The sequence below is a fragment of the Mustela lutreola genome, chromosome 5 (genome assembly GCF_030435805.1).
Source record: "Mustela lutreola isolate mMusLut2 chromosome 5, mMusLut2.pri, whole genome shotgun sequence".
NCBI lineage: Eukaryota > Metazoa > Chordata > Mammalia > Carnivora > Mustelidae > Mustela > Mustela lutreola.
In genome coordinates this window covers 78,958,141-78,971,156 of record NC_081294.1, presented here as the reverse complement: position 1 = coordinate 78,971,156, position 13,016 = coordinate 78,958,141, and the positions used below count along the sequence as shown (strand labels likewise).

The following is a 13,016-nucleotide window of genomic DNA, read 5'->3' as shown; positions in this document are numbered from 1 at the left end:
TATGATATCACTCATATGTGAATTTAAGAAATGAACAAATGAGCAAGGAAAAAGAGAGAAACAAGCCAAGAAACAGACTATTTTTTCTTTTTAAAGTTGGCTCCAGGCCCACATGAAGCCCAGCTCAGGGCAGGACTTCAACTAACCACATTGAGTTCAAGAAGCTGAGTTGAGACCAACAGTTGGTTGCTGTACCCACTGAGGTACCCAAGTCCTCTCAAGAAATGGACTCTTAACTATTAAGAACAAACTGATGGTTACCAGAGTGGAGGTGGATAACCTAGTGGGTAACCTCTTGATAACCTAGGGCAATGGGAAAGATATAACAATTCATTCTCATTTTTGGAACACATGAATTAAGAACACTGAGTGGAAAATAGATGGATGTATAAAAATGTGGTAGTCCACTTATTCACAATCTTGTCCACAGGTTTTCACTATGGAAAGGACACCAAAACCTATACCAACAAGTATTCTGTATTAAAGTATCACCACTGAAATAAATCGTTGACCTTGGTTTACCTCTTTAAAGGTTTTTCACTACACCTTCAAAACACCCGTTTCACAAAACAATCAAGAAAATTACACAAAATAATTTCTTGAGGATATAAAATAATTAGTGAACTCACCTGAATATTTTCGGCTTCATCCTTACATTCACGAAAATCTGTGGAGGTTAATAAGGGATCTTTTTTCTCACAGCTCTCCAAACTGAGGAGCATATCCGCATAGTTGGGCTGGGGGAAGATCACGTGACTCTTGCGCGAGTCCGCAGTGAGGGACACCTCGTGCGAATAGGTCTGCAGGAAAGCCCGCACCCCGTCCACGCCCACGAAGTGCGAGGCCGGCACGCCCACCAGCCCGCCTCCTGAAGCCTGGAGCACACGCGACGCGTGCCAGCGCCTCAGCCTGAGCGCCAGCAGCACGATGACGAAGGCGAGGAAGACGCAGGAGACGGCCGCCACCGCCACCACCAGATAGAGCGTGAGGTCCGCATCGTCTGGGTCGGCGGGGGTCCCGATGCTGCCCAGGTCCGCCAGGACGTCGGGGATGCTGTCGGCCACGGCCACGGTGAGCGTGACGGTGGCCGACAGAGGGGGCTGCCCGTGATCCTGCACCGCCACCACCAGGCTCTGCTTGAGCGCGTCTCTGTCCAGCAGGGCCCGCGCTGTGCGCACCTCGCCCGTGTGCAGCCCCACCGCGAAGAGCCCTGGCTCGCTGGCCTTGAGCAGGCGGTAGGCCAGCCAGGCGTTCTGGCCAGAGTCTCTGTCCACCGCCACCACCTTGGTGACCAGGTAGCCAGGCTCTGCGGAGCGAGGAGCCAGCTCCACGCCTGTGGAACCGTCAGTGGGGAGGGTGGGGTACAGGATCTCTGGTATGTTGTCATTCTGGTCCACAATGAATATACTCAAGGACACATTGCTGCTGAGTGGTGGGTCTCCGCTGTCCTGCGCAGTCACGCTCAACTGCAGGTCACGGAACTGCTCATAGTCGAAGGAGTGCAAGGCATACAGGATGCCTGTGTCAGAGTTGATGGACACATAGGAGGAGAGGGAAGCCCCCTGGAGAGTGTCTTCAGACAGGGAGTAAGTGACTCGAGCATTCTCCTGGCTGTCCGGGTCGGATGCAGTCACAGAGAAGATGGAGGCACCTCTGGGGTTGTTTTCAGGGATGTAGACAGAATAGGAGGACTGAGGGAAGGCAGGCGGATTGTCGTTGGTATCTGCCACGTTCATGGAGATGTGAGTTTCTGAGGACAAGGGTGGGGTTCCACCATCTGTGGCTATCAGTGTGATGTTATACACAGAGCATTTTTCCCGGTCCAGGTTTTTTGCTGTCATTAACCTATAGTAATTGTCTATTGATCTTTCTAATTTAAAAGGCAGATTTTCTGAAATAGTGCAGGTTACCTCACCATTCTTGCCAGAATCTCTATCTTGAAGGTAGAAAAGAGCAACTACAGTTCCAGGAGGAGTGTCTTCAGGGACTGAGTTGCTTACAGATGTTACAGTCACTTCTGGGGCATTGTCATTCACATCTAAAATTGTGATCATTACTTTAGCCCTTGTTATACTACCAGGACCGTCCTGAGCCTGAACTTCCATTTCATAGTAGCTGGACTCTTCATAATCTAGGCTTTCTAAAGTTGATAATTCTCCTGTATGAGGGTTCAGCTGGAATATCTGCAGAATCTTCTGAGTTATTTTCCGGAAAGAATATGTCACTTCCCCATTGACTCCCTCATCCAGGTCAACGGCATGCACCATTAGCAATCTCGTACCCACCGGCACATTCTCAGGGACAGTTGCTTGGTACTGAGGCAAAGAGAAGACTGGAGCGTGATCGTTCACATCTACCACTGTTACTTGGATGTGGGCGGTCTGGGATCGGGGTGGGTCGCCACCGTCAGAGGCTGTAAGGAGTAGGTGGTGAACTGCCTCTTCCTCTCGATCCAGCACCCTTTCCAGCACTAATTCTGGATATTTACCCCCATCGTCTCCAGTCTGCACTACCAGGGAGAAGTGATGATTAGGGTTGAGCTGGTAGCTCTGGAGAGAGTTCGTGCCCACATCTGGATCCCGAGCCTCATTTAACGGAAACCGCACCCCAGGAGCTGTGTTCTCCGTTATTTTCACAGTCATTTCTTCCGTCAAGAATCTGGGAGCGTTGTCATTAACATCTATTATTTCCACTTCTACTGGGTGAAGATTCATTTTATCCATCAGGATGTTAAAGTTCACTAGGCACCGCGCGCTCTGAGCGCAGAGCTCCTCCCGGTCTATCCTGTCCGCGGTGACCAAGCTGCCACTTCGCGGATTCAGAGTGAAAAGCTGCGTCCTACCTCTGGAGACGATGCGGACTCCACGCTCCTCCAGTTCTCCGGGCTCCAGACCCAAATCCTTAGCGATATTACCCACAAAAGATCCTTTGTCTGTCTCCTCTGGCACAGAGTAGAGAATATGTCCTGCCCAAGCTTCCTTCTGGGTTCCCAGGAGGATGGAGAGCAGGATGAATCTTCTGTATTCCCCACCCCTCTGCGGAGCCGCCATTGTTGTGCGAATATTGTTTAGACGCTGGGCTATCTCCTGTTGTGCTTCTGGATTCCAGTGTGTCAGCGTGGAATCTTTTGTATTCGTAAAAGAAGCGCAGTATCTAATATAAGAGACCTGAGTTTGATGAAGCTTGGAAGAGAGTTTGTCTCAATCTGGTGTTTCTTTGTATTATAAAGCTCAGTGGTTCTGGCAGATCTCTCGCACCATTTCCCCCCTGGTTGGTGAACAGCGGCGCTCAGAGTCCTTACTAAGTTACTGCACCATATTGAAGCAAAATAACTGATTTTTCATAAAGTTGTTCTATCCTTCAAAATCCTTCCATTTATATTTCTTTGATCTATATATCTTTGATATTATTTAAAAATATATTTCAAGAAGATGAATTAATGCAACAATGTTCATGATGGGTGCTTACTAATTCGAGCTAATTTTTAAAGTTTTTTTTGTTTTGCATTTCAACTTTGAAATGATGTCGGGTACTGCCTCAGACTTCATAGAACCCAGTGAAATCAGTGTTTACAGGTAAAAAAAGTGTGATTTATTTTGAAAAGGTATGTATATATATACATATATATATATATAAGAAAAATGTTATATAGAAACAGTTTACATCAGTGTAATAAATTAACTCAATAATACTGAACACCAACTGTGTTCTACACACCACCATGTAAAACTCAGAGAGTCAAAATTTTCTTTAGAATACAGAGAGGTAATTTAATAAAGTTTTTGATTGGAGGGACTCTTAGAGATGATTTAGTCCATTACCTTCATTTTAATAATTTTAAAAATGAGAGAGAATTGCCCTGTCCTTGACTATATAATAGTAAAACCATTGTTGGAATACAAATATTCTCACTTCCAGTGTTCTGAGAAGAAAAAGGAAAATCATTTGCCTTGGCTGATGCTTTATGCTCAAAATGTGCCTTTAGAGGGGAGGTAAGAACCCTAGCAGCAACGGATCAGCTATAGATGCAACTCGTTTTGCATAGAAGGCAGGAATTTGCAGATTCTACTGCCCATGGATCCATAAGAAAGTGGGTGTTGACTGCTTCTTTCATTGTGCAATTCAAACAGCCATCCTACCCAATTCTAGAGTAACTGAAAAAAGGCGGGCCTTTGAGCATACACTGTCCTGAGAAGCTCCTTAGAGGTACCAATTGTTCCAATGATGTTAATTAAGTAAAACTGAACTGTTGATAGATATGAGGCTACTCTTAGCTGACAAAAATAAAATTCTTTCTACAGAGCTGCAGGAGAAAAGAGTTACCAGTCCTGAAATGACGACCTGACAAAAAATAAATTTACCTTATGGGGTGCCTGGCTGACTTAGTCAGAAGAGCACACAGCTCTTGAGTTCAGGGTTGTAAGTTCAGGCCCCATGTTTGGTGTAAAGATTACTTATGTAAATAAATAAATAAAATTTAAAAGAAAGAAGTAACCTTGCTTTGTAAATTATTTTAACCCCTAGGGGAACAGATAACAGTACAAGGAGGAGGAGAAATCAGAAGTAACTTTGAAAATGCTTCTTAGCAGGGCAGCTGGGTGGCTCAGTGGGTTAAAGCTTCTACCCTTTGGCTCAGGTCATGAAAGCAGGGTCTTGGGATCAAGCCCTGCATTGGGCTCTCGACTCAGCAGAGAGCCTGCTTCCTCTTCTCTCTGTCAGTCTGCCTCACCGACTACTTGTGATCTTTGTCTGTCAAATAAATAAATAAATAAATAATCTTAAAAAGAGAGAAAATGCTTCCTAGCTTAGTTGCTGAGGATTTCCTAAGTAAGTAATCTATTTCTGTTCTTTGATGGCACTGTTCCAAAATATAGGCAATACTTTGAATGAACAGCTGTTTCAATCTATCTATCAATTTATAGCCATATTTGCTTTCACCAAGTAGATAAAATAACTTTTTGTTCAAAGGAGCCAATATGAGCATTACAATTAATTCCATAAGTAGAAATTAAACACTATTTGTTTAGTAGTAATTTTGAATTTTCTGTTGACATAAACAAAGTCATTAAAGATCATGAGTACTGGGGCGCCTGGGTGGCTCAGTGGGTTAAAGCCTCTGCCTTCGGCTCAGGTCATGATCCCAGTTCCTGGGATCGAGCCCCACATCGGGCTCTTTGCTCAGCAGTGAGCCTGCTTCCTCCCCTCTCTCTCTGCCTGCCTCTCTGCCTACTTGTAATTTCTGTCTGTCAAATAAAATAAATAAAATCTTTAAAAAAAAAAAAAAAAAAAAAAAAAAAAAAAAAAAAAAAAAAGATCATGAGTACTGCAGACATTTTCCAACAAAATTTGGAGTCTAGATGTTATGGTTCCCAATGTTCTGATCTTTTTCTACCTAACACTTCAAAATTCATAGGGTCATCTCACATTTGTTTCCTATTCTACTATTTTTTTAAAAATCTCAGTTAACTTTACTTCTGGATAACTTCTTTGGAGCTAATTAACTGAGATCTAGATAAATAAGATTATGAACATACTCTGAACATAAAGCATACTTCAGGAAGTACCTTGGCTGTATTATCTCTAGTAATCAAATTTCCTTAAGTTACTCTACAACATAAATTTAAATATTAAAGATTCTGCTAGACCACTAAGATACATTAAATATAACATAAGCCTACTATATACAATGGAAATAAGTTTACAGTTTTAAAAGAAGTATGTTATTACTGATTGAGTTACTGGGAAGAATTAACCTTAAGAATCGACCTTCATTTTTATACTTGCATTAAAAAATTCTATGGAAAAAATTCTGTGGAAAGTAATTGACTTCTCAGACATTAAGTTACTCATCTTCCATTTCTTTTTCTCTTTAAAGGTTTTAGTTATTTATTTGACAGAGAGACACAGCGAGAGAGGGAAAACAAGCACGGGGAGAGGGTGAAGGAAAAGCAGACTTCCGGCAGAGTGGGGAGCCTGATGTGGGGCTTGATCCCAGAACCCTGGGAGCATGACCTGAGCCAAAAGCAGAGGCTTAACGACTGAGCCACCCAGGCGCCCCTCTTCTTTCTTTTTTTTTTTTTTTTAAAGATTTTATTTATTTATTTGAGAGAGAGGGAGAGAGAGAGAGCGAGCACAAGCAGGGGGAGTGGCAGGCAGAGGGTGAGGAAGAAGCAGGCTCCCCTGCTGAGCATAGAGTCAGACAAGGGACTCTATCCCAGGATCCTGAGCTAAAGGCAGCTGTTTAACTGCTTAACCGAATGACCCACCCACGTGCCCCAATCTTCTCTCCTTTCTTTATGGAACTTTTTTCTAATGAGAAAACATTTGTTTAGAGTTCTGTTTGGGTTTCTATTCCCAGGCAAATATGCAGGTATTATTTTATATTTCTCTCTTAAATTTTACTCCTTCCCTTTGACAGCTGCTACCTCAACAGAAGTTTGATCAGATGGGTTGTTTCCACAATGATAAACTAGCCTAATAATTTGGTAGGCTTTTCCCCCTGATGCTTCAAAATTCAGTATAAACTCAAAATCTCAGACTGTTTATCTTATTAACAATGATCTGTATGGTATGAAAGTCAGAGAGCCTCAGTTAGCCAGAATTTAGCAAATTCCATGACTGCTAGGATTTAACACTTGGTCAATCTGCATGAATGAATGATTATTACTGAGAGTAAAATCTGATAGCTTCCCCAATAAAATATTTATTTAAATGAAATGGTCATAGGTAATTCAGATAAAAGAATAAAATAAACCATCCTATACTACCCCAGTTAGTGATGTGAGCAGTTAAGAGAATAAAATAAACCAGCCTACTATCCATAAAACAATCAGTGAGCTTTGCTTATAAATGGATATAGTTTGTTTTGTTTCCTTTTTAAAGATGTTTTAAATAATCCAGAATTGTTGATATAAAAAATAGCATTTACATTCTCAGATCATATGAAACAAAGCTTAATACGTGTATGAGAAAATGACTCCCATGACTAATATTCAATATTCAAGTTCTTGCAAATTATTTACTATTAAGTTCTTTTTTTAAAGATTTTATTTATTTATTTGATAGACAGAGATCACAAGTAGGCAGAGAGGCAGGCAGAGAGAGAGAGGAGGAAGCAGACTCTCACTGAGCAGAGAGCCCGATGTGGGGCTCGATCCCAGGACCCTGAGATCATGACCTGTGCCGAAAGCAGAGGCTTAACCCTCTGAGCCACCCAGGCACCCCTATTAAGTTCTTTTTTGAAAAGATTCAATTTATTTATTTATTTGAGAGTGTGTGTGCACACATAGGGGTAAGGGACAAAGGGATGGGGGGAGAGAGTCTTCAGCAGACTCTGCAATAAGTGTGGGGTTCAACTTGGGGATTGGCCTCAAGACCCTGAGATCTCTGCCTGAGCTGAAACCAAGAGTCAGATGCTTAACTGACTGCACCTGTGACACTCAAATATCTTATTCACTATTAAATTTTGATTAAAACCATCAAAGGATAGTTTCACAAATCAGATACATACAAACAAATCAGATTTGAAAATGTGTATGACTGGAACCTCCTAGTCATATACATTCAGAATCTTGAAATAAATAATTCTACAATAACTGCTTATGTAAATATCCCGATATTGATTTAGAGAAATATATATTACCTTTAGCAACTAATTTAAGCACATCAACTCAATATTACCTTAAAAAAGACTGATAATTTCAGGTTACAGAAGAGGTTCTCATTTATTTTCAAGAGATCTTTATCAACTCTTTATGCTACATGTGCATAGCAAATTCAGAAGCATAAGTGGCTTTTGCATTATCAGGTCATAGACCTCCACCTCAGGACTGGCAAAGACCTTGGCTATCATGTACTTCAACAACTCATCAAATTCTATTATCCTCTGTATTCTGTTAACTCCAGGGCCATCAACTTACTTTTGGAAAAGGCTAATAATAGAACCTCCCACTTCCTAGGCAATCCATTTTCCATTAGAACAACTTCAGCAACAACTACAAAAAAAGAACAACTCAAAATTTTGGTTTTTTTCTACTCACCAAGCCAGTTTCATCCACACCTTTGAGCCATGATGAATTAAACTAAGTATTCTTATAACAACAACCCTCCTTTCCTTAAATATTTGAATAGAGTTTCTACATGACAGAAGCCTTATTTTTATCTGGGTTAAATATGCTAAATTATTTAAATTCTCATTTGAACACTGTGATCCTGCATTCTCCCATTCACTATTCAGTCCTCTATTTTTTAGGGGTATGGTCTTGTAAGTCGACAGTAATAAGCATATTTAAAAATTCACTTTCATTTTTAAATATTATCAAGCACATAGATTGCAGAAGACATTGTAGTAGGCAAGCAGCACCAGGTGCTTACATTTGTTAAAAATCAAAATTATAATACTGGTGATGTCAACAAATACTTGTTTACGGCTTTACAGTTGAAAAAACATTAATAAAATCATTTTATTATATTTTCTCAGAATTTGTGTGAGGTAGGTAAGTCTTTTTAATTTACATGTTAATTTAAAAACTGTGACTCCCCAAGATGAATAACAGATAATTCCAGGAATATTATTCAGGTTTTCTAACACCAAAGATTAGGTCTTCTCTGCTACAGACATCAATTACTTTTATCTTCCATAAAAATAATTTTTGATTCCTAAGTAGTAAAGATCACAGATCTCCATTATTTTAGAAAACACTTGCTTTTAGTTAACATTGGTGAAAAACTGAGATCTTGATCTTTAACAGAGGCTGCAATTTTTTTTTTTACATTAGAAAGTGTATCCTTTTTATAAAAGAGTTTATTTTGGAGAGAGAGAAGAGACAGAGCACAGGTTTCAGGAACTGGCAGGGGGAGAGAGAGGGAGAATCTTAAGCAGACTCCCGGCAGTGTGCAGAACCCTGGGCTCATTCTCAGGACCCTGAGATGAGGGCCCTGAGATTATGACCTAAGTCTAAATCTGAGTTTAACCCACTGGGCCACCAGGTACTCCCATTAGGAAAAGAATCTTACAGATGTCACAATTCAGGGGGGAAAAAACCAACATAAGAGATGTATGTAACCCAAAGCATGAAGATCTTGCCAGCAAGGAAAATCTACAGTATACATAATTAAGAATTTTTTTTCACGAAATTAGAGTACTAAGAGTACTAAGATTTAATAGAGCCCTACTAATTAAAAAAAAGAAACTTCTGAAAATTGGCTCAATGCAAAGACTAAGAAAACTAAGCAGTTATCAAAGAAAATTTTAAACTTTCCTGTTCAAATAAAACTAATAAAAGGAATAATCTCACCTGAACAAGGGAGTCTTCCTCTTTACAAAAACCTGAATCTTCCTGAATCAAAAGAGGCTCGCTTTTCCCACAGCTCTCCTGGCTGATGAGTGTGTGCGCGTAGTTGGGCTGGGGGAAGATCACGTGACTCTTGCGTGAGTCCGCAGTGAGGGACACCTCGTGCGAATAGGTCTGCAGGAAAGCCCGCACCCCGTCCACGCCCACGAAGTGCGAGGCCGGCACGCCCACCAGCCCGCCTCCTGAAGCCTGGAGCACGCGCGACGCGTGCCAGCGCCTCAGCCTGAGCGCTAGCAGCACGATGACGAAGGTGAGGAAGACGCAGGAGACGGCCGCCACCGCCACCACCAGATAGAGCGTGAGGTCCCCATCGTCTGGGTCGGCGGGGGTCCCGATGCTGCCCAGGTCCGCCAGGACGTCGGGGATGCTGTCGGCCACGGCCACGGTGAGCGTGACGGTGGCCGACAGAGGGGGCTGCCCGTGATCCTGCACTGCCACCACCAGGCTCTGCTTGAGCGCGTCTCTGTCCAGCAGGGCCCGCGCTGTGCGCACCTCGCCCGTGTGCAGCCCCACCGCGAAGAGTCCTGGCTCGCTGGCCTTGAGCAGGCGGTAGGCCAGCCAGGCGTTCTGGCCAGAGTCTCTGTCCACCGCCACCACCTTGGTGACCAGGTAGCCAGGCTCTGCGGAGCGAGGAGCCAGCTCCACGCCTGTGGAACCGTCAGTGGGGAGGGTGGGGTACAGGATCTCTGGTATGTTGTCATTCTGGTCCACAATGAATATACTCAAGGACACATTGCTGCTGAGTGGTGGGTCTCCGCTGTCCTGCGCAGTCACGCTCAACTGCAGGTCACGGAACTGCTCATAGTCGAAGGAGTGCAAGGCATACAGGATGCCTGTGTCAGAGTTGATGGACACATAGGAGGAGAGGGAAGCCCCCTGGAGAGTGTCTTCAGACAGGGAGTAAGTGACTCGAGCATTCTCCTGGCTGTCCGGGTCGGATGCAGTCACAGAGAAGATGGAGGCACCTCTGGGGTTGTTTTCAGGGATGTAGACAGAATAGAAGGACTGAGGGAAGGCAGGCGGATTGTCGTTGATATCTGCCACATTTAGGTAGATAAGTGTTTCTGTAGACAAAGGTGGAATTCCTTTGTCTGTAGCTCTTATAGTGATGTTGTACAAGGGTATCTGTTCTCGATCTAGTACTGTATTGGTCACTAATTGATAATAATTGTCTACTGATTTTTCCAGTTCAAATGGCAGACTTCTTGAGATGGAACAGGTTACCAGGCCATTCAGGCCAGAGTCTCGATCATATACTTGAAAAAGAGCAATTACTGTTCCTGGAGGCGTACTTTCAGCAACTGATCTACTTCCAGATGTAACTACCACTTCTGGTACATTATCATTTACATCCAAGATAGTTATTACGACTTTTGCTCTGTCGACTAGACCTGGCCGATCCCTGGCTTCAACATCCAGCTCATAAAAGCTTGAGTCCTCATAGTCTAGATTTGCAGAAGTTGCTATTTCTCCAGTGGAAACATTCAAGCAGAAAATCTTTGAGATCTTTTCTGTTACCCTTAGGAAGGAGTATGTTACTTCTGCGTGGACTCCTTCATCCTGGTCAGTAGCATTTACCGACAATACTGGTGTACCTACTGGCAGATTTTCAGGAAGACTCACACTGTAGATAGGCTGAGTAAACACTGGAGCATTGTCATTCACGTCTAGGACAATCACGAGAATTCGTGCAGTGCCTGAGCGAACAGGGTTACCCCCATCCACAGCAGTAAGGACCAGGTGGTGAATGGCTTCTCCCTCCCGATCCAGGGCGCGCTCCAGCACCAGCTCTGGATATTTGGGCCTATTGGCTTCGCTCCACACATCCACTGAGAAGTGACTGGTCTCGCTGAGTCTGAATCCCTGAAGAGAGTTCATTCCCACATCCAGGTCATAGACCTCCATTAGTGGAAAACGAGAGGATGGGACTGCATTTTCCAGAATTTTCACTTCTAATTCTTCCCTGAAGAATCGGGGTGTATTGTCATTAATATCCACTATTTCCACTTCTATGGGATAAAGATTCAGTTTATCCTCAATAAGGATGTTAAAACTCACCAGACACGGTGCAGTCTGGGCACAGAGCTCCTCCCGGTCTATCCTGCCCGCGGTGACCAAGCTGCCGCTTCGCAGGTTCAGAGTGAAAAGCTGCGACCTACCTCTGGAGACGATGCGGACCCCACGCTGCGCCAGCTCCTGGGGCTCCAGCCCCAGATCGTGGGCTATGTTTCCCACGAAGGAACCTTTGTCCAGCTCCTCAGGAATGGAATATCGGATCTGCCTGGCACCGACCTCCCACAGAGTCCCCAGAAGAATGAAGAGCACCACCATCCCGCTGCGGTGCCGGCGCTTTTGCAGAGCAGCCATTACTGTCTCCTTAAGGACTTCCTTGGGATTATGAGTAGCGAGAACAGGTTTGCAATCACTTTTGTGCTTCTCAGAATTGGAAGTCAAGCTCCGTAAACAAGCAGATCAGTTGAGAAGCGTTTTAAATTAGAATTTCTGCGTAGCTGGAGAGCTATCCTGTCTGATCTGCTTTTTTGCTGGGGGTATAACCCCAGTTCTCGTTGTTTTCCTTGCCCGGGTTAGTGAACAGCGACACTTAGAGTCCTAACTTAATACTGCACCGTCTTTGTGAAACCGTCATACAGAGAATCTTATTTTGGCTAAATCTTGCTTAGGTGTCACTGGTAATACTTCTCTCCCCAAAAGAATAAAAGAGAATATTTTGAATAATTTTAGATGTTCCCTGGAATTTGCCACTCATTTTTGTGTTATAGCTTTTAGGGCCTTGGAGAACGGAAATAAGATTACACTTTTATGTAAATCTTGAATTTTCACATTCCACTATCATTTGTATTTGCCCCATTTGCATTTTTTATGATTTAAGTTATTATTTAAATTCTAATTATTTAACATATAGTGTAATATTAGTTTCAGGAATAAAATTCAGTGATTCATCACTTACATATAACACCCAGTGCTCATCACAAATGCCCTCCTTAATACCCAGCATCCATTTAGTCCATCCCCCTGGCCATCTCCCCTCCAGCAACCCTCAATTGGTCCTCTACAGTTAAAAGTCTTTCTTATTTGTCCCATTTCCAATAAGGGCACCAGCAACAACACACTTAGAACCAATCCACCTACTGCCAGTTACAAGTATTGCCATTTTTAGATGTCACTATTTTATTAACACGTAGAATAAATAACCTTAGGCAATATTTCTGTATACCTTTTAAAAAATGAAAGGGGGTGCTTGGCTGGCGCAGTTGGAGGAGATTGCAACTAATCTTATTTTTTTCTAACTATATTATTTATTCACTTGAGAGGGAGCATGAAAGAGGGGAAGGGCAGAGGGAGAAACAGACTCCTCACTGAGCAGGAAGCATAACCCAGGGCTCAATCCCAGGACCCAGAGATCATGAGTTGAGCTGAAGGCAGATGCTTAACCAACTGATTCACCCAGGTGCCCCAGAGACTGCAACTCTTGATCTTGGGGTTGTGAGTCTGAGCTTCCTGTTGGGTGTAGAGAGGACTTAAATGAATTTTTAAAAGTTTAAAAAATAAAAACATGAAAAGAATGTGAAAATATATTGATTACAATGACAAAAATTTATATATTATATACAAAACAGTTTAGGATTAACTGCACTGAGACTA

At 42.9% G+C, this 13,016-nt stretch overlaps 1 protein-coding gene across 11 annotated transcripts in view; it reads right to left on the bottom strand.

Moving 5' to 3' along the window:
• LOC131832177 (protocadherin gamma-C5) overlaps positions 1-13,016 on the bottom strand; it is a 183,059-nt gene that overhangs the window by 126,743 nt on the left and 43,300 nt on the right. Inside the window, exon 1 of one of the 11 annotated variants that reach the window (XM_059174845.1) lies at positions 9,297-12,029. The exons of 8 other annotated variants lie outside the window; for them this stretch is intronic. In XM_059174845.1, the coding sequence (XP_059030828.1) occupies positions 9,297-11,720 (2,424 nt within the window). In that variant the 5' untranslated portion in view covers positions 11,721-12,029. Of the gene's footprint in view, positions 1-629; positions 4,733-9,296; positions 12,030-13,016 lie in introns of those variants that run through there. 2 more of the 11 variants (XM_059174862.1, XM_059174855.1) reach the window with 2 other exon arrangements.